A 25,908-nucleotide genomic window follows, 5' to 3' on the forward strand; every position below is an offset into this window, starting at 1 on the left:
GAGAAACTGCAGCTCAGGTTTTCTGCTTTGTGCTCCCTCTGTAGTTTTGTCACTCAGCAGCTTCCATACAGCCGTGGTGGAGCCGCAGGAGTCAGTCTGCCGTGCAGGGTTTGGTGCTCAGAGATAGCAGATCCTCCCTGCTGAGGGAGTGCGTTAATTGAAACTTTGGAGGCGCTCCCGTTTAAAGTGCTCGAGATAGAGAAGTCAGCTGGAACCGGAGAGCCGGTCATCTCTGCTGGAGCACCGGGAGGCTGGCAGAGCTCGGGAACAGCTGCACTGAGAGCGGCTCCATGTGACACACATTGATTCTGCCATTTCTAATCAATGATTAGTAGAAAAAGCTCTTTAAAGGAAAATCACAGCTCCACCTTTTGGGGAACCAGAGGACTTGGCGTCTGGAAGTTTAAGGGTTAAAACGTCATTGTTTGAGAGGTTATGTGCATAAAGTAAAACCTTTAGATGCTTTTTCTTTGCTGACTTAATGAATGTTCTGCTTTATAAACTCAGTGCGAGTCGGCTGATATCAGAGTATCTGTGAACACGCCGCTCGTCTGGCACAATTTAATTGAGAACGCCGCCACCGCTTGACGGCCGCGGTTAAGGTCATCCGTCCAACCCTGTGCTGTTTACTGCGGCTCCAGCGAGCGGACAGGATTATCCACACTCATTATGTACTCTGTTTTGATAGTGTGCCTTTGAGATAACGGGGGCTGCTGAAAAACGCATTAGTAGCTGTTCAGATTTCCATCAGTGCAGCTGCCAGACGTTTCCTTTGTTTACACTCCATTTACCAGCGAGGCCCTTCAGTCCTGAAAGGTGCTGAGGAGACGGACGGCTGCAGTTTGTCCTTTTTCCCTCGCGGTGACGGAAGAAACGCTCAAATCCTTCATTGTGCTAGTACAACTATACAAAAAGTACTGCCTCAAAGGTCAGCTGTGAAGTGCATTCGAGTATTCAAGGTGAAAGAACGAGGAAGGTCCCTCCTCTCAAACGGGCAGAATCCCACCGAAAAGCCCATTAAGTGGAAGTTCTGGAGCTTTTGATCATATCCCACGATCCTCGTGATCAGATAGAGTTTGCAGTGTTCTCATAGGATTATAGTAGGATAATTTCCATTATTGGAGTCTTGTTATCCTCTACAGCATCTACTAAAGATTTGATACATCAGAAAGCTCCAGAACAGCCACTAATTGAGGTGTGACTCAACTTTTATTTCCAGTTTTGAGGATTTTCATGGTTTCAGATTTCAGTTTAAGAAAGAAAGACTCATAAAAAAATCTTCTAAAACTAAATGAATGAATGAAACAAAAGTTTTACTAAAAGCAGAATACATAAGTTTGTTAGCTGGGGAAGCTAACATTAGCTAGTGTTGCCCACTGTTGGCACTGTAGGGAAGCGGGGAGAGAAGGCACTCGGGAGCATAAAGGTCACAACCTTTGACCCTCAATCCTACATAGAGACGCATAGAAATCAGTCCACAGGCAGCAGAGGGACAAAGCTACGCTACAACCCATTCACTCTCTGCTCACACAGAAACATTTAAAGGCTTCAGAATCTTATATATTTATCTACTTGGAGCATAAAATCTGAAGCATGAGGGAGAACATTTGAGTACCAGAACCAGTAAACTGTTGTTGGGTTCAGACTCCTGCTGTAGTTGCTGATTGATTTCCTGCAGAAGAAAACCTCCTCCCCACTGGCAGCGGGACAGCTTATCAACGGGGGCACACAGGACAGAGTCTGGCCCCTCGCCCACAGTTTGGCAAAGGGGTGCCGAGGCCCCCGCTGCCCCACATGTGGAGGTGGCTGTTCTGCCAGCAAACACACTGTTTGTTCGCACAGCGGCGGGACCGGTGGCTGCGGCCCAGCAGGGGAAACACTCCAGAGGCTGCACAGACCGTCACACGTGTCAGTGCGACAAAACCCGAGCTCCCCATCCGTCCTGGATCTGATTGTGAGGCGGTGCCGGTTCGTGCAGCAGTGGATCATCTAATTGTGACTCTGCAGCGAGACGCTCAGATCGAGTTGAGTGCGAGCCTCCCGGGACGGAGACGAGCACAGGAAGACGGCTCTGATAAAGTCAGATTCATGTCCCGAGCTCAGATTAGGTTTGAACCGATGAATGTTTCAGGAGTACAGCGCAGAGAGATCAGCCGCTGGTTAAATATTAGATATCAGCAGCTCTTACTGAAGGTGGCACCGCCGAGTTTAAGCTACTTCAGCAACATTAAACTACAAACTTCTTTTAATTGTTGCCTCGTTTTTTGCCCCTGTATTGAAAGCAGTTTATTAAAAAGAAGATTAACAACAGGGTCACTCAGTACTCATAAAACAGGGAAGTGATGCTGTGTTTTTGTTGTCTGACAATCACACCACGTCCTGATAACGTGGTGAGTCGGGACTAATTTATTAGCAAACTTATTATTATTCTCTACCCGATCAAAAAGTGGTGGCGTTGTACAATGAAGGACTACGTCAATAATAATAATAATAATAAAATAATAGTCATAGTAATTTAAGCGTTCGAGGAATCCGATAATTAACACCTTTCCTTTATTAAACAGCAGAAATTCCATATTGTTCATCAAATATTCTGCAGGATTCAGTCACTTGTTGCTTTATGCTGATCAGACTGACAGATAATCAATAACAATCAGTCGTATTGATAATCAGTGTCTCTCCACATTAATTGTTAGTATTGCTGCTCTGCTCTTCGTCTGATAACCGTCACATTTAAATGTTCATCACGCAGCCAAACAAACTCAGTTTCCTCTCACAGAGCGGATTGATCATGTGGTCAGTCTCCGCCCGTCACACCGTCAGCGGACAATAAATCCATTTAAATGCAAATCAAACACGCCCCCGGTCTGATTTTCCTCATGTGAAACAGAGTTCATTGGAACGTGACGCAGAGCATCGGCAGCCGTATTGAACCAGCAGCAGGAAGTGTCCACAAGCAGCGGAGAGGCAGTCGATCGATGTATTGATTAGTGGATAGATGACGACTCGGATACCTGATTAAACATTTAAAAGATGTTTAACTGGCAACAGTTGATGTCTCCAGATTCTCACATGTAATTTCTCTGTTTAATATCACTGAAGCATCACTGTCAGTATTCGGAAGAACAAGGGAAGAAATGTGGTCGGCCATTTTGAAAGATTGCAATTTACCGTGATCTCAGTTTGACTATTGATTGATTCTAATCAATAACATCATCCTCATCAAACAGTGTATACGCTCTGGCTCTATGTTCTATATGTAGTTGAGTTCTTCCATTATCCCAAATGTTTCCAACAATGTTCAAACTCAGAGAAATCTGTCATTTTATTCAGGTAACGCTGCGTTTCACCGGTCGCCTGTCGATGGCGTCATATCCCCTTTGTGCCTGCGTCAGCGTTGTGCCTGTCTGTCAGAAGCTGTCATACATTGACTGTTGATCCAGTCTGAAGCCACATTGTTACCATCCACTGTTTAGATCTTGGTGCTTTTTAACTCTAGATTTGAACCGGATGAAGGATTTTAGTCATTGGACGTCTGGATCTTAAGTTATCAGAGAAACAAGCTGAGCTAACGTTAGCAGCAGCTCGGCTCGCAGCCCCTCCGGGACGTCCTTTGTCTGTCCAACAGCGTGGGAGAAGCAGTGATTGTTAAGGTGGAACTGCTTTATTCAGTGTGTTTAAGGTGGAACTGCTTTATTCAGTGTGTTTAGTGGTTTTAATCAGCGGGTCTGTTTGTGTTGGAGAGGAGGAGACCTCTGTGGATCATTGGGCTCCCGGTAGAAACCTCCTGAACCATGAACACTGAAGGAATCCTAACCGGGAGAAGCTGACTGCAATGACGCCAATGGTGGTGAAGACAACAACTCCCATGATCCCATGCTACTTCACCACCTCATCACGCTTACTCTTTTCTTATTGATTTTATGTGAGAGAACCCCTTCCATCGATTATTTAGTGTTTTAGTTGTTGGTAAACTTCCTTTCTGGACAGATATCTGTGGTTTGGAGACCGTTAATGGACAGATTCATGTCTCAAGTATTCACACTTTCATGTGCAGCTGCTCGCAGTCGGACAATATTTGCCAAAGTGAATCATCGGCTCTCAAAGGAGAGTTAACGCATGTAGCTGCAGAAAATTGGGCACGCACTAGAAAGCCCATTTCCCCTCATCAGGGCGTCCAGTCGCCATTAGAGTGGCTGCGAGGATGAAAGGTGAGCGGCGAGTGGACGCTGATGAAAGCCACTGCGGCCTGCGTCCAATTTAACCAGATATGTGGAGAAAATAGCTCGTTAAAACGTAACGTTATTAAGACTTCCTCTCTCCCTGTGAGGTGGAGCGCTCTGCTCGGGGGGGTCGACACCCAAAGTCTCGTTTCTTCATGCTGATTTGATTTTGGACACGTGTCTTCACATCTGTTGTACAAGTTACGCAGCACTCTCAGGGGGTCAAACAATATCTGAAATGGCTCCTCTGGAAAGACGAAGCACCTTCAAACGATTCCTCTGCTCGCTGTTAGAGATAAATGTGTTGAGGAATCAGAGGAGCTGTTTTTGTCTGACGGTCCATACCTGAGGGGCCGTAACGCCACGAGATGTGCAATAGAGGCAGCCGGCCTCTATCAAGCAGTGTTCAGTCTCACGAGGTTTCTGACTTCAGTTTGAAGGATTTTAACCTGTTTGGAGTTCAGCAGGAGCTCCAATTCTCTGATGTTTGTTATAGTTTGACTTTTAATTCTTATTGTTTGGTTGGGGGTGTCAGCCCGGCCTCTCCTGGCGTTTAAGATCCAAGGAATGTCCCAGAATAAAAAGCCGCCCCGCTCCGGTTCTGTGGCTCATTCAGCTCCCCGGCAGTATTCCCTGCAGGGTCCCTCTGCTCCTACACTAGTAGTGTTTAAACTTTTAAACCTGCCCTTCCAGTACAGACCGCTAACTAGCTAATAGCAGCCAGTACAGTTAGTGTGTTAGTATGTAGCCTAGCTTAGCACATTGAAGCAAGGAGAAACTGCTAGCCTAGCTCCATCAAAAGAGAAAAACTACTTGACACCTGATTTCCAGTTTAAACCTGGCAGCTCTGTAACAGACTGTAATCTACTGAATTAAGCTCCTTTTAATGGGTTTTGTGCCTCTTTTTAAATTCCATTTTCAATTAAGGTGCAAATTAATTAATGGCTTCTTTACTTGGGGTTAAACCTCGATGTAGGGTTAATTAATAGTTAATGGATTCAGATGTTTTAATGGGGTTTCTGCGTGGATAATGGGATTTTTAAGAGGTGAAAAACACCTGAAGATACACAGAATAATGCTATTCTGTATGTCGGTAGAACATTTATACGTTACACATCAGTGCATCCTTTCATGCTGCTGTAGGCAGTATATTTCAGACGTAATAACGCATTCATTAACATCTAAAAAACCCATTGATTACAGGCTGATCAGTGTGTAAATGAGTTGTTTCAGTGATGAGGACGGGACTTTAGCTCTGACATTTAGCTCCGACGCTAACTGAACCACCTTGTTTTAATCTCTGAAGGTTGTTTCTGACTGTTCCTCTGGTTGTGTGTCGGTTCAGAGCAGATGTTCTGAGGTCGTGTTGCTTTACGTCTTTCTCAGTAAATCCTCCTTTAATCTAATTCCAGGTGCTCTCAGAGAATCTGAAATGTGTGCGTGACTCCCGCTGTTATCACGTTGTGTATTTTCATTCACTCCCTCCAGGAGGGCCCGGCCTCTGCTCTCCAGCCCAGAGAGGCTTTAAATGAGTGACCTTTGAGACAATCAGCTCCAACAAACGCTGAAAGGCGAGCGGCGGCCCCTGGGTCCCGGTGCAGGCGGCTGCTGGGGCCGCCTGTGGATTACATTGATCCCCTGAAACAATGGCGCCCGCCACGCTCATTGTTGAGGGGGAATTAATAAATAACAACATGTGAACGAATACAGGGAGAGTCGGGCTAAGACCCAACGCTCCGGAGAACGCCAGTCATTCACTTCTTCTGCTGTCAGCAAAACTGTAGCTGTGAGTTTACTTACAGCAGGTTTGTTACACAGAACCATCTGATACACAGACAACTCTGTGTTTGTAGTTGTAGTAATAAAACTGCTGCTACTTAATACCAGTATTATAATAACAGTAGTAATAGTATCTGCAACTCATAGTTGTTGTATTTGCTGTAATAATAGTAGAAATACTTAAAGTAATAGTAACTGTAGTAGGAATACTTACAGTAACAGAGGTAGCAGTAGTTGTACTATTAGTTGTAATAAAAGTATTAGTAGTAGAAAGGAAGTACTTACAGTAACTAATGATTACATTATTAATTGAAGTACTATAAGCAATAATTCAGATAAATGTTAAAACATCTTAAAGTTCAGATAATTGTAATTTGATATTAAAACTAGAAATATAATAAGAAGAAACTGAAGATATGTTATTATATAATATAATGTAATTATATATATTATGTCATTAGGACTGACGTTGGACTCGTTGCAGCTGTTAATTAATGAACATAATGAGTCTGTATATAATCACAGCTTCTGAAACCTGCAGTCTCTCTAACGACCAGCAGGGGGCCGCTCCACCAGCAGTCTGATTGTATTGAGTCTTATGTAGAAGTTGATTTAAGAGCTCAGTATACAGCATGATGTTCACCTCGCCTCCACCGGCTGGACGCCGTTACCTCCCCCACACCGCCACACCGCCTCCTTTAGCCGCTCACTAGCATGCTAGCTTCTTTATCTCCTCCCCCCCCCCCCTCCCTCAACCCTGTAACTCTTCCAGTCCACCTTAAAGCTGCAGCCTCTGTTTTAAGGAGGACTACCTGATTAGTAATGCAGCATCTCAGGGCAGCAGCGGGGGCCCTAAATGAATGTGTAAACCCCCTCCCTCACCCCTTCACCCCTTCACCCCCTCACAGCACTCTGGGAGGATAATAGAGCAATAATGGGGGGTGGGAGGGGCTGGGAGTCGGGGGAGGGAGGCTTTTCCATTCTGGAGGAATAAAAGTAACATTGAGCTCGTTTGGATTCATCCATTCAAACTTGATGTGAATCAGTGAGTTATTGTGACTGAATGATTCTTTCTTTATTTATCTTTATATGAACCAGAGGACACTCGGCTCTCCAACTGTAAGCCACTGAAATCCTTCAGGTTTTTTTTTTTTTTCCAGTGGATGCACAAACTGTCTGCTCCTGCCAGAGAAACAGAAATCCCCCCCCCCCACACACACACACAGCAGCAGCAGCCCCCACTGTAGTCCACAGAAAGGCATAAAGAAAGGCAGCGGCGGGATGAGAAGGGGCAGCGGGATGGAATATAAAATATTTAGAGAGCCTCTTCTTTTCAGCAGTGCGAGGGTGAAGCGGAGGGGAAAGCGAGATGTACTTATCTCTGCTTTGGAAGATGTATTTTTCTTTTCCAGGAGGAGGAGGAGGAGGAGAAGGAGGAGGAGGAGGAGGCAGGGTGGGGGAGGGGTCTGCTGGGTAGGACTGTAGGACAAGTGGAGCAGCAGTGTGGACGAAGACACTGAACTGTTTCACATCAGAGTGTAAAGACACAGCAGACAAACAGTTTGTCACAAAGTACTCACAGCAGTGTTAGCTGTAGTGTTATTAGCTGTAGTGTTATTAGCTGTAGTGTTATTAGCTGTAGTGTTATTAGATGTAGTGTTAGTGTTCCTGTACAGTGCTGAACGTTCTGAAGGTAAATGTGTTGTATTTATTACATATATTGATATTAACAGATATTTTATTTGTTGACGTTTGTTGGTATAAACATTAATGTTTGTAGTATTTGTCAGAAACACATTAGCATTAATAATAACAATGTAATAAACTTTTCTGAACCCACTAATGACTTAATAAGGAATATTATTATAATATTATTATAAACTCATTTATTGCTGTAGTAGTTTTTGTCTCTTTGTTCATCCACCGAGTTTTATTCTCACAAACTGATTTCAAGTGTCAGATGTTGGTGTGAGTGCTGCTACTAGAGACACACTACTACTGAGAGTACTGAGAGTACTGAGAGTACTGAGAGTAGTTAGAGTAGTTAGAGTAGTGAGAGTAGTTAGAGTACTGAGAGTAGTTAGAGTGGTGAGAGTACTGAGAGTACTGAGAGTAGTGAGAGTAGTTACAGTAGTGAGAGTAGTTAGAGTAGTGAGAGCAGTGCTGATGGGTATTGTAGTTTTCTGAAGTAGTCAGTGAGAACAGCAATGCAGTGTGCTCTGTGTACAAACACTGAAAACTCCTGCAGTTACTGAATAAACTGACTCTCTCTCTCTCTCCCTGTCTCTCTCTCTCTGTCTCTCTCTCCCTGTCTCTCTCTCCCTTCCTGTGTCTCTCTCTCTCTCTCTCTCTCTCTCCCTGTCTGTCTCTCTGTCTCCCTGCAGAAGCTGGCAGTCAGAAGTTGTCCTGTAGGGACGCCTAAGCCGCTGTCTCTCATCAAGCCTCCCAGCCAGGGCATCGCCATCTCCGTGGTGCCGGCCAAGGCTCCCGTTTCCATGGTGACCGCACACATTAACGGACAGAAGGCGGCGAGCTCGGAGCCGCTGCAGACGTCCCCCATCAACCTCCAGACGGGCGGCAGAGTGGCGTCCGCCGGAGTCCACCCGTTCAGCAGCAGCAGGAGAGCCGGAGAGCTGCCTCCCTCTCAGGTAAAAACCCCCTGACGTCACAACACCTGGAACACCTGTGCAGGGGGAGGGGCTTACCAACCCCTGTGCAGGGGGAGGGGCTTACAACCCCTGCGCAGGGGGAGGGGCTTACCAACCCCTGTGCAGGTGAGGTGTTGGTGCAGTGACGGAAGATAAACTTCTGTGCAGTTTAACACGCTTTCAAACCCACTTCCTGGTTTGTGTTTCTGCTCCGCTCTGATTGGACGGCTGTTTACAGGTAGCTTGTTGCAGTCGGATCGTCGGTACTTAAACTTTATAAAAGCACAACTTTATAACTTTATTTGGGGATTTTGGTGAAACTGGATCAGTTTTTATGGAGATTTCCTGGGGGAAATAATGGGGGCGTTCTATTTGTCCACCGAACTCGATCTGCGAGTCGGTTTCCTGAGTTACGAACTGGAAGTTGCAAACATACGTAAATACGACTCGTCAAGTCCTCTGAACTCAGAGGACCCCGAGTTCAGTTACCAAGATGGCTACTCCGAGCATCACACATAGTAAACATTGAGGTTTTCTACTATTTTAAGCACTTGTGTCTTTGTTGTAACAAATGAAGAAGTCGTACACACAGCACTGTGTGCTGTTACCTAGAGATAGTCGCTACAGTCTTATTATGAGTTAAAGGCATACTATGCAGTTTTCTGGTTTTGTCAAACAGCTCCCCCTAGAGTCGCTGCGGAGTACTTGTATTTAACGTTAACTGTCATAAATACCACCAGAGCCGTCTCTATATACGGCTCTGCGTCTCTGCACTCACAGCCTGATCCCCCCCCCCGTATACCGGTACATGTTCAGTAGGATGGAAGCGTCGGACATCGAACAGGCAAAGATAGACTCCGAAGATGTCTACTGACCAGGTAACGTCTTCCATTGAGGCTGCTTCTTATGTCGCTGATGTATGTGACGTCGCGCCGTAAAGCGATTTGTGATTCTCGCGAGATTTGGCGGGACGCCACCTTCAGACTTGCATTGCTGGTTCTGCCAGCGGCGTCCCTCCCCAGCGTTGCTATCGGGATGATTCGCTATACTACGAGTTTGTTTACCATCGAAATGATTTCAAAGCTGTTATATTAAGGTACAAATCTTGCATAGTGTGCCTTTAAATACCGCCAAATTAGTTATTTAGTAGCTTGTGGAGCTGAAATTGGCTAGAGACGCTCCATGTTGCTATGACAACAATGCCGAGTCTTGAGCAGAAAGCAGAGCAGTAGCCGAACGTTGCAACCAAGCTCGTCGTGTTGTGTGCCAAACAGAAACGCAAAAACCCACTTATTCGTTTTCCAACACGGATGTGACGTCACTCTCGAGCTGCGAGTCGAGAGTACAAGATAAAAAGAACGCCCCATAAATCTTGTTGTTAGTGGTTAGTTACTTTAGCTGCTAACCCCGCAGCAGTGTCTGTGTTTAATCTCTTGTCTAACATAATGAGTTTGTGATACTATGTCAACACCAGGAGAAAGTTTCTCATTATAAAGACTTCACACTCACATTGGGCCGATGTCAGCTAGTCACAAAAAACAGAAAGAGAGGTTGTAAACGTGGATTCAGGGATTACCTTTCTATAGGTTAACTCATTATTTGACACATTGTTCCATCATATATGTGACAGAAACCATTGTAGTTTGAAAGGATTTGATGTAGTTGAGTGAAGCAGAGGTTTAATCCACCTGATGCAGCAGCAGATCAACATTAAAGATCTTATTATGCAGCAAACAAACATAATGGGATATGTTTTGTGATTTGTAAAACACACATTGTGCTGCTGGAAGCGGAGGGAAAGGTAAATGTTGTATTTTTCCTCTGAGTGTCGGTTAGGATTCAGGCCGCAGTCTCCTCCACACTCAGTATTCAGCACCATCACCTCCATCAGCACACAGCCGGGGATCAGAGCTTCACGCTCAACACTGGCAGCCTCCACACTATTACTGTAATTGCACGGCCCCACACAGGGAACAGTGCCGAGCCTCGGGGCCCTCGTGCTCCCGCTTTATGATTCCTCTGTCCGTCCGTCCGTCAACATGTCTAATAAGATGGAATGTGTCTGTTATCATGAAACCTTAAAATAGACTGTCGGTGGAGACTCTCTAAAGCCTCCGCGAAGACAGACGAGGGTTCATTTCTCTTTTATTACTTTGTTCTGTGAGCATGAATAACGAGGTTTCCATCAAAGGATCTTATTCTGAAATGTCGTCAGTCACAGTGTGAATTAATTCCTGCCTGAAACAGTTTAAAACACAAAGAGTTTTCTGAAGGTTTGATTGATATCCTTTTAAATAGATGAGCAAAAGAATGACATTTGAATTTAAATACAGACTTTAATTGGTTATAAATACTGTATAACTTTATAATGGCTGCTGACTGATTAGTTATTGAAATATTACCAATTGTTTAGTCAGAAAATAGTGGAAAACTGCCCATCACAGTTACCCAGAATCCAACATGATGTCTTCAAATATCTTTTGTCCAGTTAACATTAAGAGTTTACAAAGCAAATTACAATTCAGACTCTCCACATTTATGACGGGTGGGGGCGATCTAGAAAGAAAAACATTACTATTATTACTCTTAAAGTGAACACTTTAGGATTATTATTGTATTGTCAGTGTCTGACAGCATTATGGAAAGGATCCCTACAGAGATAGACCTTTAGTTTACCCACAAACAGCCGTAATATCACTATCACTCTCCACCAGACTCCAGAGACACAAACACTCATTTTACCTTCAGATCATCGTAACTTCATTCAAAGTGGACAGAAACAGAATAAAACTAATTAAAAGCATCTATGTTAGTGTTTCCAACAATCACCAACTCTGGTTTGGTGGAAATAAATCCTTAATTCACCGACGTAGATGATAAAAACAGCAGTTTCAGTCGGAGCAGACCGGCTATGGAAACAAACCACAGAAAGGCTGCGATACAACACAGGCAGAGGGAGAGAGACACCATGTGACGCTGTGTCTGTATATAATGTAATGTTTAATATCTCATATCTAACCTTTAAGAGAAGCGTTATTTAAAGGGTTTTGATTTGAGTTATATAAATAAAATTAACTTCACACTAGGGGTGGGCGATATGGGCAAAAAATAATATCTCAATATTTTTTGGGATTTTGGCGATAACGATAATCAGTCGATATCCTTTAAAATGTGATTAGAATTGTCTGAGCTGGACTTGTGTCCACCAAACGCGTTTACAGCGCTGAGAGAGCTCAAAAACTCATTTCCGAGCGGTCAGCGGTGTTAAAGGTTGAACAGATTTCAACTTGAAGCGCTCTGAGCGCTCCGCTAAAAAAACGTCTCCGCTGACATCTTTTACCGCTGAAGGCGCAGCGCTCTGAACGCTGAAGCCCATAGGACCCACGTCTCGGCACTAAATCATCTGAAGTACCGGTAGCTTCAGGGACTGGAGGTGCTTGAATTTTCTCTCTATCATCACAACGCGCTGCTAAACTGTTGCAAGGAGGATGCTAGCGAGAGGTCACGTGATGACGTCATGTGATCACGTAAGCCCACTAGTTGTGTGACTGAATCCTGTCATGCTGTAGAGACGCTGCTGCACCGTATTAATGGATGTGAGGCGTTTCCGCGGGCGTTTCATTGTTTTTGTCTAAGTAATTTAAATACTCGATAATGGAAATTTGCACATCGTCAAAACAACAATGACGATATTATCGCAAACGATATATATCGCCCACCTCTACTTCACACGTATGAAATCCAGAGAACCAGAGATTAAAGACATTAGAGCGATGATGTTAAAAATGTTTTAGTAACATAGAAGTTGAAGAGAAGTTCAGAAGTTGTCAGGATCAGAGGTCTCTGATTGGCTGACTCCTCGGGGGCTTAACGTTGCTTCGTGCTCCAGTTGGGATGCAGAACGGGTCCGAGGCTCTGACACTAACGCAGACGTTCGCTGCGATAAAGCTGCTGCGTTTGATCAAAGTGTCAAACCCAGACTCCCCCCTCCGTCCTCCCCCGTGTCCTCACTCTCTCCCTCTCCACCGGCGGGGGTGACGGGGTCAGGCAGCGGGATTGTCTGCGGGCTCTTTATGGCTGCATTGTTCAGAGGGAGTGGGCACTCCTCACCCAGCTGCCTGCCTGCGAGCACGATGCAATAAAAAGAAAAAACCCCTCGCAGGCCTCCACGCTGCTCCTGCCTCCATCAATCCACAGTCATAAACGCTCGGCCAATCACAGGCCAGCCCGGCTGCTGTGAGGAGGGGGGAGGGGGGGCGGCAGGTCCCTCAGACCACCTGGCCACTAATTTGGAGATCAATAATGAGGTGTAATGGGATTGCTGCTCTGCATGAGTGCACACATTATAACTGCATTGTTTCAGCTCTTCAGTGAACTCTGAGAGGCCCTTACACACACACACGCACACACACACACACACACACAGACTTTCTCCGAACTTTTGTCAGGTTTCAGTTTAACGCGATTCAACCCTAAAAATGTAAGAAATTTAAATGGAATTTGGTTGAAAGTTGTTTGCAATTTTAGTGATTTGCAGTAAATTTGTTATTGAAACAGAATAAGTTCATTAAGAACAACAAAGACAGTGAACTTATACGTAAAGTAACAGTTGCTGTAAGTTTTGCGTAAAATAAGTCACCCAACCCAATAATAGACCTTTAGTTTAACTATAATATCACTCTCCACCAGACTCCATTCACTAAAACACTCATTTTACCTTCAGATCATCGTAACTTCATTAAAGTGGACAGAAACAAAATAAAACTCATTAAAACTGTCTCTGTTAGTGTTTCCAACAATCACCAATAAAACCTTAATTCAGTTAAAGTTCAGGTCTTTGAAGTATCCTTCTTATGTATCCAATCTTCTTATAAACATCTTTGATTGGTGAATCCTGTCCCTGATGTAGGTTTACAAAGGGTTTATTCAGTTCTTCTGCGTTAACTAAACTAACATTCACATTGTCAGAGATATAAATATAAATATAGAGATTGTGAGATAAAATAAACCAAAACAAAGTGATGAAACAGGTTTTAAAGGTCTTATTCAAACCGAATGACAGAAGCTCTGTATGGGTTTGAAGATGGATCTCAGAAACCCTCAGAAACCCTCCTGAGAGGTGATAACAGTTTATTTTTAGAGGCCCTCCACCTTAAAAACGTGTTTGTTGACCAGTGATTGCAGTTGCCGTTGTGTTTAGCGCCTGTTAGCTTGAAGCAGAGGAACAAAGAAAGGCTACGAGGAGGTTGAATGTGTTTGAAAAGTCTGATCCTGCCTCTCTTTCATGGCTCTCCATCTCGCCGCCTTCCAAAGACGTCTTTATCCTCTTTAAACAGCAGCCAAGGTCGTCTCCGCCATCCGCCTCCGAGTCTCGTCAGAGCCGGAGGAAGGTAGATTGGCCCCTCCGAGGGTCCGCGTTCCCACTCAGAGCTGTGAATGAGCATTCAGGCCACGACGCCGCCGTGGTGTAGAGAACGCCATTACTTTATCAGAGAGGGTCAGAGTATCCAACGGGGATTGAAGGTTATTGGATTTTTATTTTAAAATGAGGTAATAGGTGGTTTAAAAAAGAGAAACACAATCTTAACGCCTCACTCTGAGAATAGTGTAGAAAGTGTTTGAGCTATGATCCAGTTTCATACGTCTGTAGGGTTTCTCCACCTTTACTCAAACTCTTCTCTTTTTGACCCTGAAAACATCTTTAATTTTGATGTTTGAAAATCACATAACCGCTATGTTTTTGTTTTGTTTTGATCAATAGATCCAAACAGCGTCAAATTTTTATGCTTAAGTCATAAAAAGGAAATAAAAAACAATACTGATTTTATTATTTAAGGTTCAAATATAAATAATGTCTTATAACAAAGACTTTCCTATGTAGGTTCTACAGGTGATGGAGGAGGATTCGGAGTCCTTGAGGACGATCTTGGAGTGTTAAGAAACGTATTTTGGTTGTTGAGGAGGTTCTACAGGTCCTGATTCTTGGTGCTTAAGGCAAGATTTCAGTGGTCCTGGACAAGGTTCTTCATACTGTGCAGGTTCTGTTGATTATGGAGGATGTATGAGGTCCTGGAGAAAGACCCACTGGTCCTTAATAAAGGTTTAGGACTCACTGAACAAGTTCTGAACCGTTTTGAGTATTTAAATCCAAAAATACATAAAAGGTTGGTTCCCACATTGAAAAACAAATAATAGCCGGTTCTCCTTGGGAACCAAAGTAGTGTCGTGTTCTCCAGGTTGTTGTGCAACGTCCTCTGATGACGACGCGTCCATCCTTGATTACAGTTCCACTCAAAACCGGGGGGAGCTAGTTCCAAGAAAACCGGTTCAAGATCCAGATTGAATTTGGTGGAAAAACACTGACAGAAGACGTTCTAGGGGTTCTAGTGGTTCCTGCAGAGGTTCTCAAGGTCATTTTTAAATGTTTGTAGTATTTGAGTAAGTTAGACAGGTTGTAAAGGGGTTCTAGCGTCTGAAGGTCTTCCCGGGGTTATAGACAAGATCTGACTCTTGGAAAAGGTTTTAGTCCTTGAGGACGTTCTTGAGTTAATGGAAGCTGGAGAACATTGTGGTGGTTCTGGGTTCTTCAGGGTTCTTTAGAGGAAGTTCCAGTGGTCCTTGAGGAGGATCTGGAGAATGTTGCAGGTGCTGTGGAGGAGGACTGGGTGGGGGGGGGGACTCGAGAAGGACTGATGAGATGTGATGAATGAGAGGAGGAAGAGCGTTACCATGGTAACTGCACTATATTCCTGCTGGTCTGAGGTCAGTGGAGCAGAATCACTCACGGTCAGCTGATTTATTGATCAGTTTATAGATGTATTAATCGTTATTGGCTCGTTCGTTCCTCTATTATTCTCATTATTCAAGGTTCCTGGAAGTGATTGTGTTCGGGAAAAGAGAAGGAACAGATATTTAATTTGTTCCGTTTGATGTCAGGTTGAACCCCCCCCAGTTAAAAAAGTCCTGATATAAAACCAGATGTTGATGGTTGTTCACATTCAATCAGAGCTGTGTTTGAGTGTTTCTAAAATTAGAATTAAATTACATCCCGGAATAATTTAGTGTCGGAATAACTCGGAAAATGTCAAAAGTTGAAAGTTCAGCAGCACCAAAAGGAGCTTGTGTGAAACAGCGCCGCCCGCTGGACGAAAGAATCACTGCAGTTTCTGTCAGATAAATCCTGCTGACTGTCGCAGAGAAGAAACATGTCTGTTTGTTTGATCCTCTGCTGTGAGTGCACTTCCTCCTCCTCCTCCTCTTCCTCTTCCTTCAGCTGACGGGTTCACCCTCCTCTGCTCCCCGCAGCGTCACACTGGATGTTCAACTTCAATGAGATTAAACTGGAGGCTGTAGTTTCTGCCACTAGGGGGCGCTCTCACATCCAAACAATAAGAAAAGAGGAAGTTTGAGGCTGACCATCTGGGGGGGAGTTTAGTGTTAGCTTAGCACAAAGACTGGAAGCAGAGGGAAACTGTTAGCCTAGCTCCATCCAAAGAGGAAAAACTCCACCTTCAACCGTCTCCCTCCACTGTTTTCACTCACTGCACAGTGTTTATATCCTCCCCCCTCCTCCCCCCAACCTGCAGGATGAAGATGGGGGGGGTCAGGAGGGGGGAGGAGGTCTGTGTCAGTGTTTGCTGCAGAGCTGTCATCTGTCTCAGTGATCGTATCGACTTTGGTATTTTGAAGAAAGGAAACAAAAATCATTAAAAAGAAAAACCAGGAAATCACCGATCCAAGGTTTCTGCTCACAGTGGAGAGGAAGAGGAGGAGGAGGAGGAGGAGGAGGAGGCCCCCTGAAGAGAAGGTGCTTAGGTTTGGAGAAAAAGAGGAAGCAATTACGAAAATGAAAGCCCTTGCACTGCAAGAATTTTCATCTCGGCAGTTGCCATGGGAACAGGCCTGCCTCCCCCCCCCTTCCTCGCCGCGGCGCTCTGCAGCACAATACAATGGAACGAAGGGATTTTCACAGAAGAAGAAAGGAGGCGAGCTGCGTTCCAGAGGAGGAGGAGGGGGGGGGGATTATAAACGCTGACGGCTCATTGGACGCTCCGGGTGGACAGGAAGTGGCGGCGATGTGGCTCCATCTCATTAAAGTCAACACGTGACGATGGCGGTCGTAAACACTAATAAAGTTCTTCCAGTCGGAGGTTTAAATCTATTAAATACTTTATTTTATTAAACAGCAGGAAAAGGCTCCGAGTGGAAAACCTGGAAGACCTGGAAACTAGTTTAACTGGATTGGACCAGTCACGGAAACACCTGGAAATGAATCCAAATGACCTGGAAATAATCTCTGTTGTCCTGGAAAACTTAAAGTAAAGAATAAACTGAACTTCAGCTCCGACATCCAAACTCTCAGATTTCAGCTCTGATCACCTGATGATGAGGATGATGAGGATGATGATGATGATGAGGAGGATGATGAGGATGATGATGATGAGGATGAGGATGATGAGGATGAGGATGATGATGAGGATGATGAGGATGAGGAGGATGAGGATGATGATGATGATGATGAGGATGATGAGGATGAAGCTCGCTGTAAATGAGTCTAAGTGTTGTGTTCATGTGTGTTTCAGATGCTGGGAACTCTCACTGCTGTGCCCATCAAGGTGCCTCAAGTCAGCTCACTGCACCGGCTGGCAGGACAAGCAGCCACTGTGCTACCTCAGGTAACACACACACACACACACACACACACACACACACACACACACTGATTGATTATGGTCACATGTTAGACTGAAAGATGTATGTTATTGATTCTAAAACCACCTTCAGATATTAATTAATACTTTATTAATAAGTTCCAATATAATTTATTATGAGCAGATATTGATCCATGTGATTAAATCAGAGCTTTGCTACAGAAACATGCAGATAAAACTCTCGACCACTGACTGACACTGACTCCTCCAGACTGCAGCGTCTGCAGACGTCCAGCAGGTGGCGGCACAAACACGCTGTGTGTCAGTGTGTGAGACTAATGTCAGTAATCAGGAGACAGTGTTTATAACTGATTAATCAATAATCAATCAGACTTTATTTTTTATCAAAATAATGACTTTGAGATATTGATTCAATATTTTGATGAAGTTTCTCATTATAATCAATCTTTTTTTCCCACATTGGCAGAAAGTTAACAGGAGAGTTCAAAGGTCGACAGAAACAAACCAGGATTCATTTATTTCCCCCAGAAATTCAGTTTCAGAGCCTCGAGCGGTAGAAAGTGCTTCCTCCTCCTCTTCCTCACATACTCTGAGTTCATCCTGGTTCTCAGTTGTTCACTGAATATTTGATTATTGACCATGAATTGATCCTTTCTCCATCTTCTCTCTGCTGCTCCACAGTTTCTCTTTAATGTTTCATTTGCTCATTTCTCCACGGAGGGAGGGAGGGACAGACAGACAGACAGACAGACAGACAGACAGACAGACAGACAGACAGACAGACAGAACTCTATAATAAACAGACTTTATAATGTTGTTGAGCTGCTGGTTCATTAACTGTTAAACGAGCAGTTTTCTGAATGGAGTCTGGTGACACTTCCGATCAGTTTATAAACTCGTTCTTCCTGCTGCGTTGAGGTGGTTTAACAGCTTCCCTCCTCTCTGTTGCCCCCCCCCCACAGGTCAGGCCAAAGACCCAGATCCCCGACAGCCTCCCCCACAGTCCCTGCCAGGAGCTGCAGCCTCTCAGCCTGCAGAGGGCCACAGCCGTGGTCAGCCCCAAGAGCCAGGGCCCCACCCTGCCCACCGCCAACAGCACCTTCAGCCCCGACCACCAGCCCAACGGCCAGAGCGACGCCTCGCCTCCCCCGGCTCCGTCCGGGGGCCCAGACTCCGGCGGCCCCGCCCAGCACGCATCTGCGGGTCCCGGCGTGGCGTACGCCATCATCGCCGCCTCCCCCGCCTCCGGCAATGGGGTGTCCGCCGTCAGCGAGGCCGTCAAGGTGCAGCCACTGCTCTTCAGCGCTGATAACAAGGCTGGTGTCCCCCCAACAACCCCCCTCCCTCCCATAACTCCCCCACAACCCCCCCTCCCCCTCAAACTACCCTAACTCCCCCACAACCCGACACCAACCCTGATTTTAAAAATACGTTCAATATGAAAAATGATTGAAGTTTTCTGTCTGTTGATTTTCTGCTGATCACAAACAAAAAGCTTAATGTTAAATAATTGATTATTAATTGATGACACATATATTTATGCATATGTTTGTGTCACCAGGTGATAATAATCCAGCCGCAGGCCCCCAGCAGCACTGAGGGGTCCCCGGGGGCCCCGGCTGACCTCCCGTCACAGGACGCCCCACCGGCCCCGAAATCCCCGTCCCCGAAGAAAGACGAAGACCCCGAGGTGAGAAAGTGAATCCAGTTTTATTTTGTACGAACAGTTTCTGATCGATTATTGTGATCAATAGTCCAACAGCAGCTCCTGCAGATCAATAACTGATCATCTGGAAATGTTTTGAATCTTTCTACAAATCCCGAAAACTCGTCCTGGAAAACCTGGAAATTTACTTTAGGACTAAAGTAAGCAGAAAACATTTGAGGAGCTGAAATCAGAGAAATTGATTAACTGCTCACAAGTTTCCCACATCCTGGAAAACCTGGAAATTTATTAAAATGATTATTGATGATTAATTATATTTTAGCCCCTCAGGTAGACGTTAACGTCCTCTTCCTCCTCGTTAACGTCCTCTTCCTCCTCGTTAACGTCCTCTTCCTCCTCGTTAACGTCCTCTCTCTCTCTGACAGAAAATCGCCTTCATGGTCGCCCTCGGCCTCGTCACCACGGAGCACCTGGAAGGTGAGTCCACGCTGCTCCTTGAAGGAAGTGATGTAATCAGAGCTTCCTGAAGATCTTTTATATTAAACGTTTGTTTGTTTGTTTGTTTGTTTGTTTGTTTGTTTGTTTGTTTCCGGGCAGAAATCCAGTCGAAGCGTCAGGAGAGGAAGAGACGAAGCACAGCTAATCCGGCCTACAGCGGCCTGTTTGAACCAGAGGTCAGAGCCATTGATTATTGATTATTGATTATTGATTCATTATTGTTACATTAAAACTTTAATCAGCTGTTTGTAATCTGACTCCAACTTCCTGTTTGTTCACAGCGTAAACGTCTGGCCTCACACTACCTGAACAGTTCGCTCTTCCTGTCAGCACGAGGTACACACACACACACACACACACACACACACACACACACACACACACACACACACACACACACACACACACACACACACACACACACACACACACACACTCTCTAACGTTGAACAGTCAGTATACAGACACTTCTAATTGTTGTTAGAGGCTAACAGTTTCCACCTGCTTCCAGTCTTTATGCTAAGCTAAGCTAACCACACGCTGCTCCAGCTCTCACCTGTGTGTCTGTGCTGCCACTAACCTCTGCTCTGCTTCCATTTACACGCTAGACACTGAGGATTTCTGCTGGAAGGTAGGTCACATGACCGACGACGTCACGCCTCCGTTTTTTTTTTTTGGTCCTGTTTTTGCACATAAAGTTAAAATACATTTTGCAAATCTATATTTACTGTTTATTTAATAGATTAAACTGTTAATACATTTCTAAAGTTATAACATTTGTGACAACAGTAAAAGTATTTGTTGTGTAACTTTACATGGATTTGTTTTTCACCACAGAAACGTTGAATAAATGTTTATCAGTGTATAAGCATTGGTAAACTGTCCAAATACAGTTTTTATTTATAATTACTGTAATTTCACAGATAATTACTTTTAACATTCACATTAAACTAAGACAAATCTAATAATAACAGCAAATTTAAGTCTAATTATTTGTATCATAGCAGAGTTCATTGCTTTGGTTTTACAGTGTAATAACATTAAAAAGACAAAGACATCAAATTAACACTAAAAACTATTTTAATTAGAGAAACTCACTGTATGTTTATAAGTCAGCGAGCTGTTTACGGTGCACCATCAAATATAAAATGTAAAGTTTGTGTGTGTTAGACCTGTAGAGTGTGTGTGTGAGAGTGTGTGTGTGTGTGTGTGACCCGTTGAGTACGGCTGTACTGACTCTGGTTGTGTCCGAGCAGGAGGACTTGGAGCATGACGACCACTGTGCCGTCTGTAAGGAGGACGGCGAGCTGCAGCCCTGCCACAACTGCCCCAGAGCCTTCCACCCCAACTGCCTCCACCCGCCGCTCAAAACCCCCCCCAGAGGACCCTGGTACTGCCCCAAGTGCCAGAAGAAGGTACGAAACTCCAGGGAACGCCTCTCGTAACGTTCTTATAAAGTGTTTCTAGAGACACCAGATAACACGGTCGCTCTCTGAACCACAACACCGGTAGTTCAGGAGAGCTTCATCCTTAAATGAGACACAGCTGAGAGTCAGCTACACTTACAGTCTGTGCTCAAGTCCCAACAGAACCCAAACCATCGAGTTAATGATGAAAATAACTGAAACTGTAACGTCTGATTGTTGTAAATAAATAAATAAATAACTGTTGTATCTGGTCCTCAGGTCCTGAACAAGGAGAACATGTCGTGGCCACAGAACTTTGTTCAGTCCTACGTTACACACAAGACGGGTGAGAACTGGTTCACTTCTTCACAAGTGTGTGTTAGCCTGTTAGCCTGTTCATACGTGTGCTGACGAACTGTGTGTGTGTGTGTGTGTGTGTGTGTGTGCAGTGAGGCAGGAGGAGAAGCGACGGCTGCTGAGACGAAACAACGATCTGAAGAACGAGTGCACTCATCTGGAGGAAGAAGACAAGAAGCTCAACGATTCGCTCAAAGTGAGTCTGACCCTGCTGGATCGGCGGGCGGAGTCCCGGTTTCAATCCTCCGGTTTGGCGCTACGCTCGCCGCCACGTTGGTTTTCTTGCAGCCAGCAGCGGTGACGTACTGCGAGTTGAGCTGCTGTCGTTGGCGGTTGAACAGTAAAACATGTTTCTGAAACGAGTTGAGAGAGAGAGAGTCTTTGAGACACTTTCAACCCACGAAATCCAGATTTGAACAGATTATCTGTCACAGTAGAGTCGTATAATTCGGTTTACAGCTTCAGTAACTCGTTGTAAGTGTGCGGTATCTCTTTAAGAACACCGGCTCACCTGTGGATGAAGCTGATTGGTTGTTTCCTGTGTGTCTGCAGCAATGTATGGACCTGAGGGAGCGGCTGTTGGGGCAGCAGAGAGACACTCAGGCGTCGCTCGAACGCCTCAAAGCTCTCGTCCGGCTGATACAGCGCGACCAGCTCATCCAGGTCACCATGACGACCACCGCCACCATCGCCGCCGCCTCCCTGCTCTCCCAGTCCTGGATCAAACCCACCAGCACCGCCGCCGCCACAGCCGCCGCCGCCCCGGGCCCCTCGGCCGCCACGCCCCTGCAGAAGAGCCACGCCCACAGCCAGGACGATGCCGACAACTAGCCCCGCCCCCCCTTCCCTCCAACGGTGCTCCGACTTTTTACCGAACGTCGAGGGCAGTGATGATTTCTTTTTGTCTGAATAATATCTAACCATCGTTTCTCCGAGAAAAGAACTGAGAAAAAAGAGCCTCTATCCTCCACTCGATTCAAGTATTTTTTAAAACCCAACACCTACAGTGCTTACGAGATTTCTTTTTTTAAGTTATTTTCTATTTATTAATGTTCTTGGCCTTAATGTATTTATTACAAAAAGTTAGATTACAGTGCTGCCGCAGGAAGGAGTTTTTGTGCGCGGTCCAAAAGATATTTCCCTTTTTTAAACACAGGTATAATTATTGTTCTGCGTATAGCGAGAGAGAACAGTAGAGTAGTCGTAGTGAGAACCCGGAGGACGTGAAAGGACTGTACATTGATATATCCGAGTAGATGTTTGTTCTCATTCTCCTATGAACAATGTTTTTGCCATAATAATTCAGGAAAATGTTTTCATCGTGTATGTAAACGCATACGAGCCTTCAAACAAAAACAGAGAATAACTTTTTTTCAGTATTAATAGAGTTAAAGTCAAAGAAAAAAGTATTTAAGATAAAACTACAGAAATTAGCATTTCTAGTGGAGATTTTAGTATTTTCATGCTGATGCCTGTTGATAATGTAAGTTTGGAGTATTCAAGGGGATCACTGTACATACGTTGTATTATTATCTTCATCTTCATCATCATCATCATGATTGCAGGTTTTCTTTATGGTTTTTACTGAAGTCACAGACGGAGTCCCTGAACGCTGTTTGTTTCTGTTCCACTCAAACAACAATAATCACTGTTCGAAGCTGCAGAAACAAAAACTCAAACGTTTGAAATTAACGAATAACTGACAGCAGCGACGTTATTGAATGCTGGCGGTTTTTAAACGCTCAGAAAAACGACTAAAAATTAGGAACTGGAAGCTTTAAAAAGGTTCCCGTTAGACTTTGGCTGTATTTTTTTTATAGTATTTAACCGGCGCAGCTTTTCTAGCCTGTACGTGACCAATCACAGCTCAGCATTTAATCCACAACGGACTCTAACACGTTCGTTCTTCCCACCAGCAGACCGATAAATGCGAGTTTTTGCCTCACAGTAAATATTGGCCCTTTAAATCTGGATGAACACGGCGGTACGAGTCCAAAATAAACCGATTGTGGTGAAATTTAATGTCAATAACCGGATCACGATCACGAGCAAACAACTTTTAAAATGCTTGTTTTCTGAATGGAGTTTGGTTGATCAGAGCTACTCCAACTTAGTGAAGTAACACCGACAGCTGGAGTCAAGTAACAGACACATTCTCTAATTTTTCTCCCGGCAAGTTCGTTGTGCGATGAGATTAAGTCAATACAAAGAGATCGTAAGTACCCCGGTGTACCGTAACGCCTCGATAGCGCCCGAGCCTAGATTAACAATCCTACCTTTGTGTAACTGACCTTGTTTCTCTGTTACAAACAAAGTCATCCGGGTGGATTTCAACAGATTTGGCGTCGTTTTTTTGTTTCTGCATCTTCAGATAAAAGTGAAAGAACCGTCAGTAAAGTTCCTGAAACAAACAGTGGGAGAGAAACAGGGAGGAAGTGTTGTTTCTTTCACAGCTGCACTCAAACACAAACACGTCGAAGGAGTTCAGTCGATGTGCGATGCATCCATTCAGCCCCTTTCCCCTTTAACCAGTATAGAAAATATGCCAAAAACTGTTTTCTTTGTTTTTGTACTGGGATCATCTATCAATAATGTCTATAGTGCTTTGTTTTCTCCCTGCCTATTTTATATTTTGGCTTTTTTTTTACTCTCGTGTTTTATGAGCGTTTTAATGGTGACGAGCCTGTTAGTCTGACAGATGAACACTGCCTCAAGTACAAATCGTTTCAAATCCAGGGTTTTCGTCTTTGTTGCGTCATTTTATAGACACCAGTCAATCAGAAAATGGGACAACTCGTCAAACTGCAACAACTCTCTTTGACTGTCGGTGGACAGCGAGGAGAAAGCCGGCGTCCTCCTGGTCCAGACTCGAACCGGGACGTCGCCGTCTCGTCCTCCTCGCTCCACTTGTCTCGCTAGTCTTCCTGCTGGTCCAGAAAGGTTCAGTTTAAGTGTTAGATTTAGTCCATTTATTTTTTTTTTTCTTTATCATACTGTACTCACAACACAGTCGAGGTGCAGCTCTCTGCGACCTGTTAATGCACAAACGTGAACAAATTCAGAGAAAAAAATGCCTTTTATCAGAAGAAAACGAGTGAATTTGTGAAGTTAGAACTGCGAAGAGGTGGTTTTATTTTATTTGAATCATATCCAGGTCACCTGTTTGGTCTCATAAGTATCAAAGATACTGAACGGATCCTGAACGTCGGAGAAGCATTGTCTGTACGGCACAAAATATTGAAAATATACCGGTGCACCCGCGGCTTCAGAGGCAGCGAACAAGACGAGCAATACGGCTTCAAAACTAAAAGCCTCAGTGAGCCTGAAAGAAAGACGTTGTACGAGTCTTTTGTGTCTCGATGGCGCGAATCGTATTAATGTGGATAAAACCTTTTCAGATCGTCTCCTCGCAGACGTTCGTGTTCACGTGAAGAGCGACGAATAAACGATTCGACAAGAACTCAGTTTGAAACACACTGAGGCCTCGAGTCAGTGAACCTTCATCCAAAGGATCTTTATAAGGACGGAAACATCTACAGAGATAATAATAATAATAATCTGTTTGTGCTGGAAACTGATTATTTCTCTAATACCTGAGCTGCAACAAGCTGATTAGGCCGATGTTAATAAATCAGTGCAAAAAACTAAAGTTCTAAGATGAGAAAGTCTACAAATTGTTAAAAACCAGCCAATGTTTGTTGATCTGTAAATACTTTGGATGCAAAGATTCACAGACCTGAGCTAACTAACAGTTAGTGACTGTTAGTTCAGCTTTACGAGGTGAACCAGATTCGCTCACAGTACGAAGTTCCCGCTGTCGCTGAACGCTCGGAGCCAAAATGCACACGTTGGATTTAAAATGCGCTTTATCAGAAGACGGAGCCTGGAGGCGTCTGTGGAGGGAACGGTTCTTCAAGTGTTCCCTCAAATCACTGCTGCAGCCTTTTTACTAACTTTGTGGAGGCGGGCTCGCCTCAAATAAAGATCTGATTATATTAAATTATTACACTTTTATGGAAGAAAACCTTTACATTAAATTCTTCATCTTTTGGATTCACTCAGCGGTGGAAAATAACTTTACTGTAGTTATATACTTTATTTTACAGATTTAACCTGTAAATATGATACTGTTTAAATTAGTTAAAATTAGCTTCAACCAATTAATAATTTCAATATTCACATCATACATGTGTAATAACATCAAAAAATATAATAAATATTACTATAAATACTAGAGTAATTCTAGTTCTATTTGTAAATTTACTTCAGTTTTATTTTGGATCCCTGACACACCTCCTATCATCGGTCACTGAGCAGCAGTTAGTATTTAATACTGAATTAGCTGCGTAAAATAGCACCTCTTGATTAGATTGTATGTTATTAAAGTGTTTAATTCTTTATGACATTAGCAGTGGTGGTCTTTATTTCAGGCAAGGCTGGCTGCCTCCACTTATGTAATAATTAATACAGCCTAAAAATTATACAGTTTATTTCTGAGATCAGTATCCTGTTACAACGACAAACTTCTTCTAATATATATTATAACAATATATATTTATCTTAATATAACGTGAAACGTGTCAAATTGTATCGCGATAACTTATGTGTCAATATAACAAATGATCACATAACAAGAAGTTTGTATGTCGTAATAACATC

General features: G+C 44.1%; 1 protein-coding gene and 1 long non-coding RNA gene across 6 annotated transcripts in view; one reads left to right on the forward strand and one right to left on the reverse strand.

The window, feature by feature from the left end:
* phf21b (PHD finger protein 21B) overlaps positions 1–22,094 on the forward strand; it is a 74,055-nt gene extending 51,961 nt beyond the window's left edge. For 2 of the 4 annotated variants that reach the window (XM_051376605.1, XM_051376607.1), the window contains exons 4-15: positions 8,387–8,650; positions 17,233–17,325; positions 18,285–18,638; positions 18,884–19,012; positions 19,414–19,465; positions 19,586–19,662; positions 19,768–19,822; positions 20,095–20,117; positions 20,743–20,901; positions 21,172–21,238; positions 21,342–21,445; positions 21,802–22,094. In XM_051376605.1, the coding sequence (XP_051232565.1) occupies positions 8,387–8,650; positions 17,233–17,325; positions 18,285–18,638; positions 18,884–19,012; positions 19,414–19,465; positions 19,586–19,662; positions 19,768–19,822; positions 20,095–20,117; positions 20,743–20,901; positions 21,172–21,238; positions 21,342–21,445; positions 21,802–22,080 (1,656 nt within the window). In that variant the 3' untranslated portion in view covers positions 22,081–22,094. Of the gene's footprint in view, positions 1–7,523; positions 7,696–8,386; positions 8,651–17,232; positions 17,326–18,284; positions 18,639–18,883; positions 19,013–19,413; positions 19,466–19,585; positions 19,663–19,767; positions 19,823–20,094; positions 20,118–20,742; positions 20,902–21,171; positions 21,239–21,341; positions 21,446–21,801 lie in introns of those variants that run through there. The other 2 variants (XM_051376608.1, XM_051376606.1) reach the window with 2 other exon arrangements.
* LOC127350216 (uncharacterized) lies at positions 19,014–21,858 on the reverse strand. 2 transcript variants are annotated; one of them, XR_007880537.1, is made up of 3 exons: positions 21,761–21,858; positions 19,266–21,602; positions 19,014–19,164 (listed from the first exon to the last, which is right to left on the reverse strand). It is a non-coding gene; the product is annotated as an uncharacterized LOC127350216 (long non-coding RNA). The 2 variants fall into 2 exon arrangements; XR_007880536.1 differs by having other exon boundaries at positions 19,014–21,602.
* Positions 22,095–25,908: the final 3,814 nt, after the last annotated feature.

This window comes from Dicentrarchus labrax, unplaced genomic scaffold, assembly GCF_905237075.1.
Source record: "Dicentrarchus labrax unplaced genomic scaffold, dlabrax2021, whole genome shotgun sequence".
In the NCBI taxonomy this organism is placed as follows: domain Eukaryota; kingdom Metazoa; phylum Chordata; class Actinopteri; family Moronidae; genus Dicentrarchus; species Dicentrarchus labrax.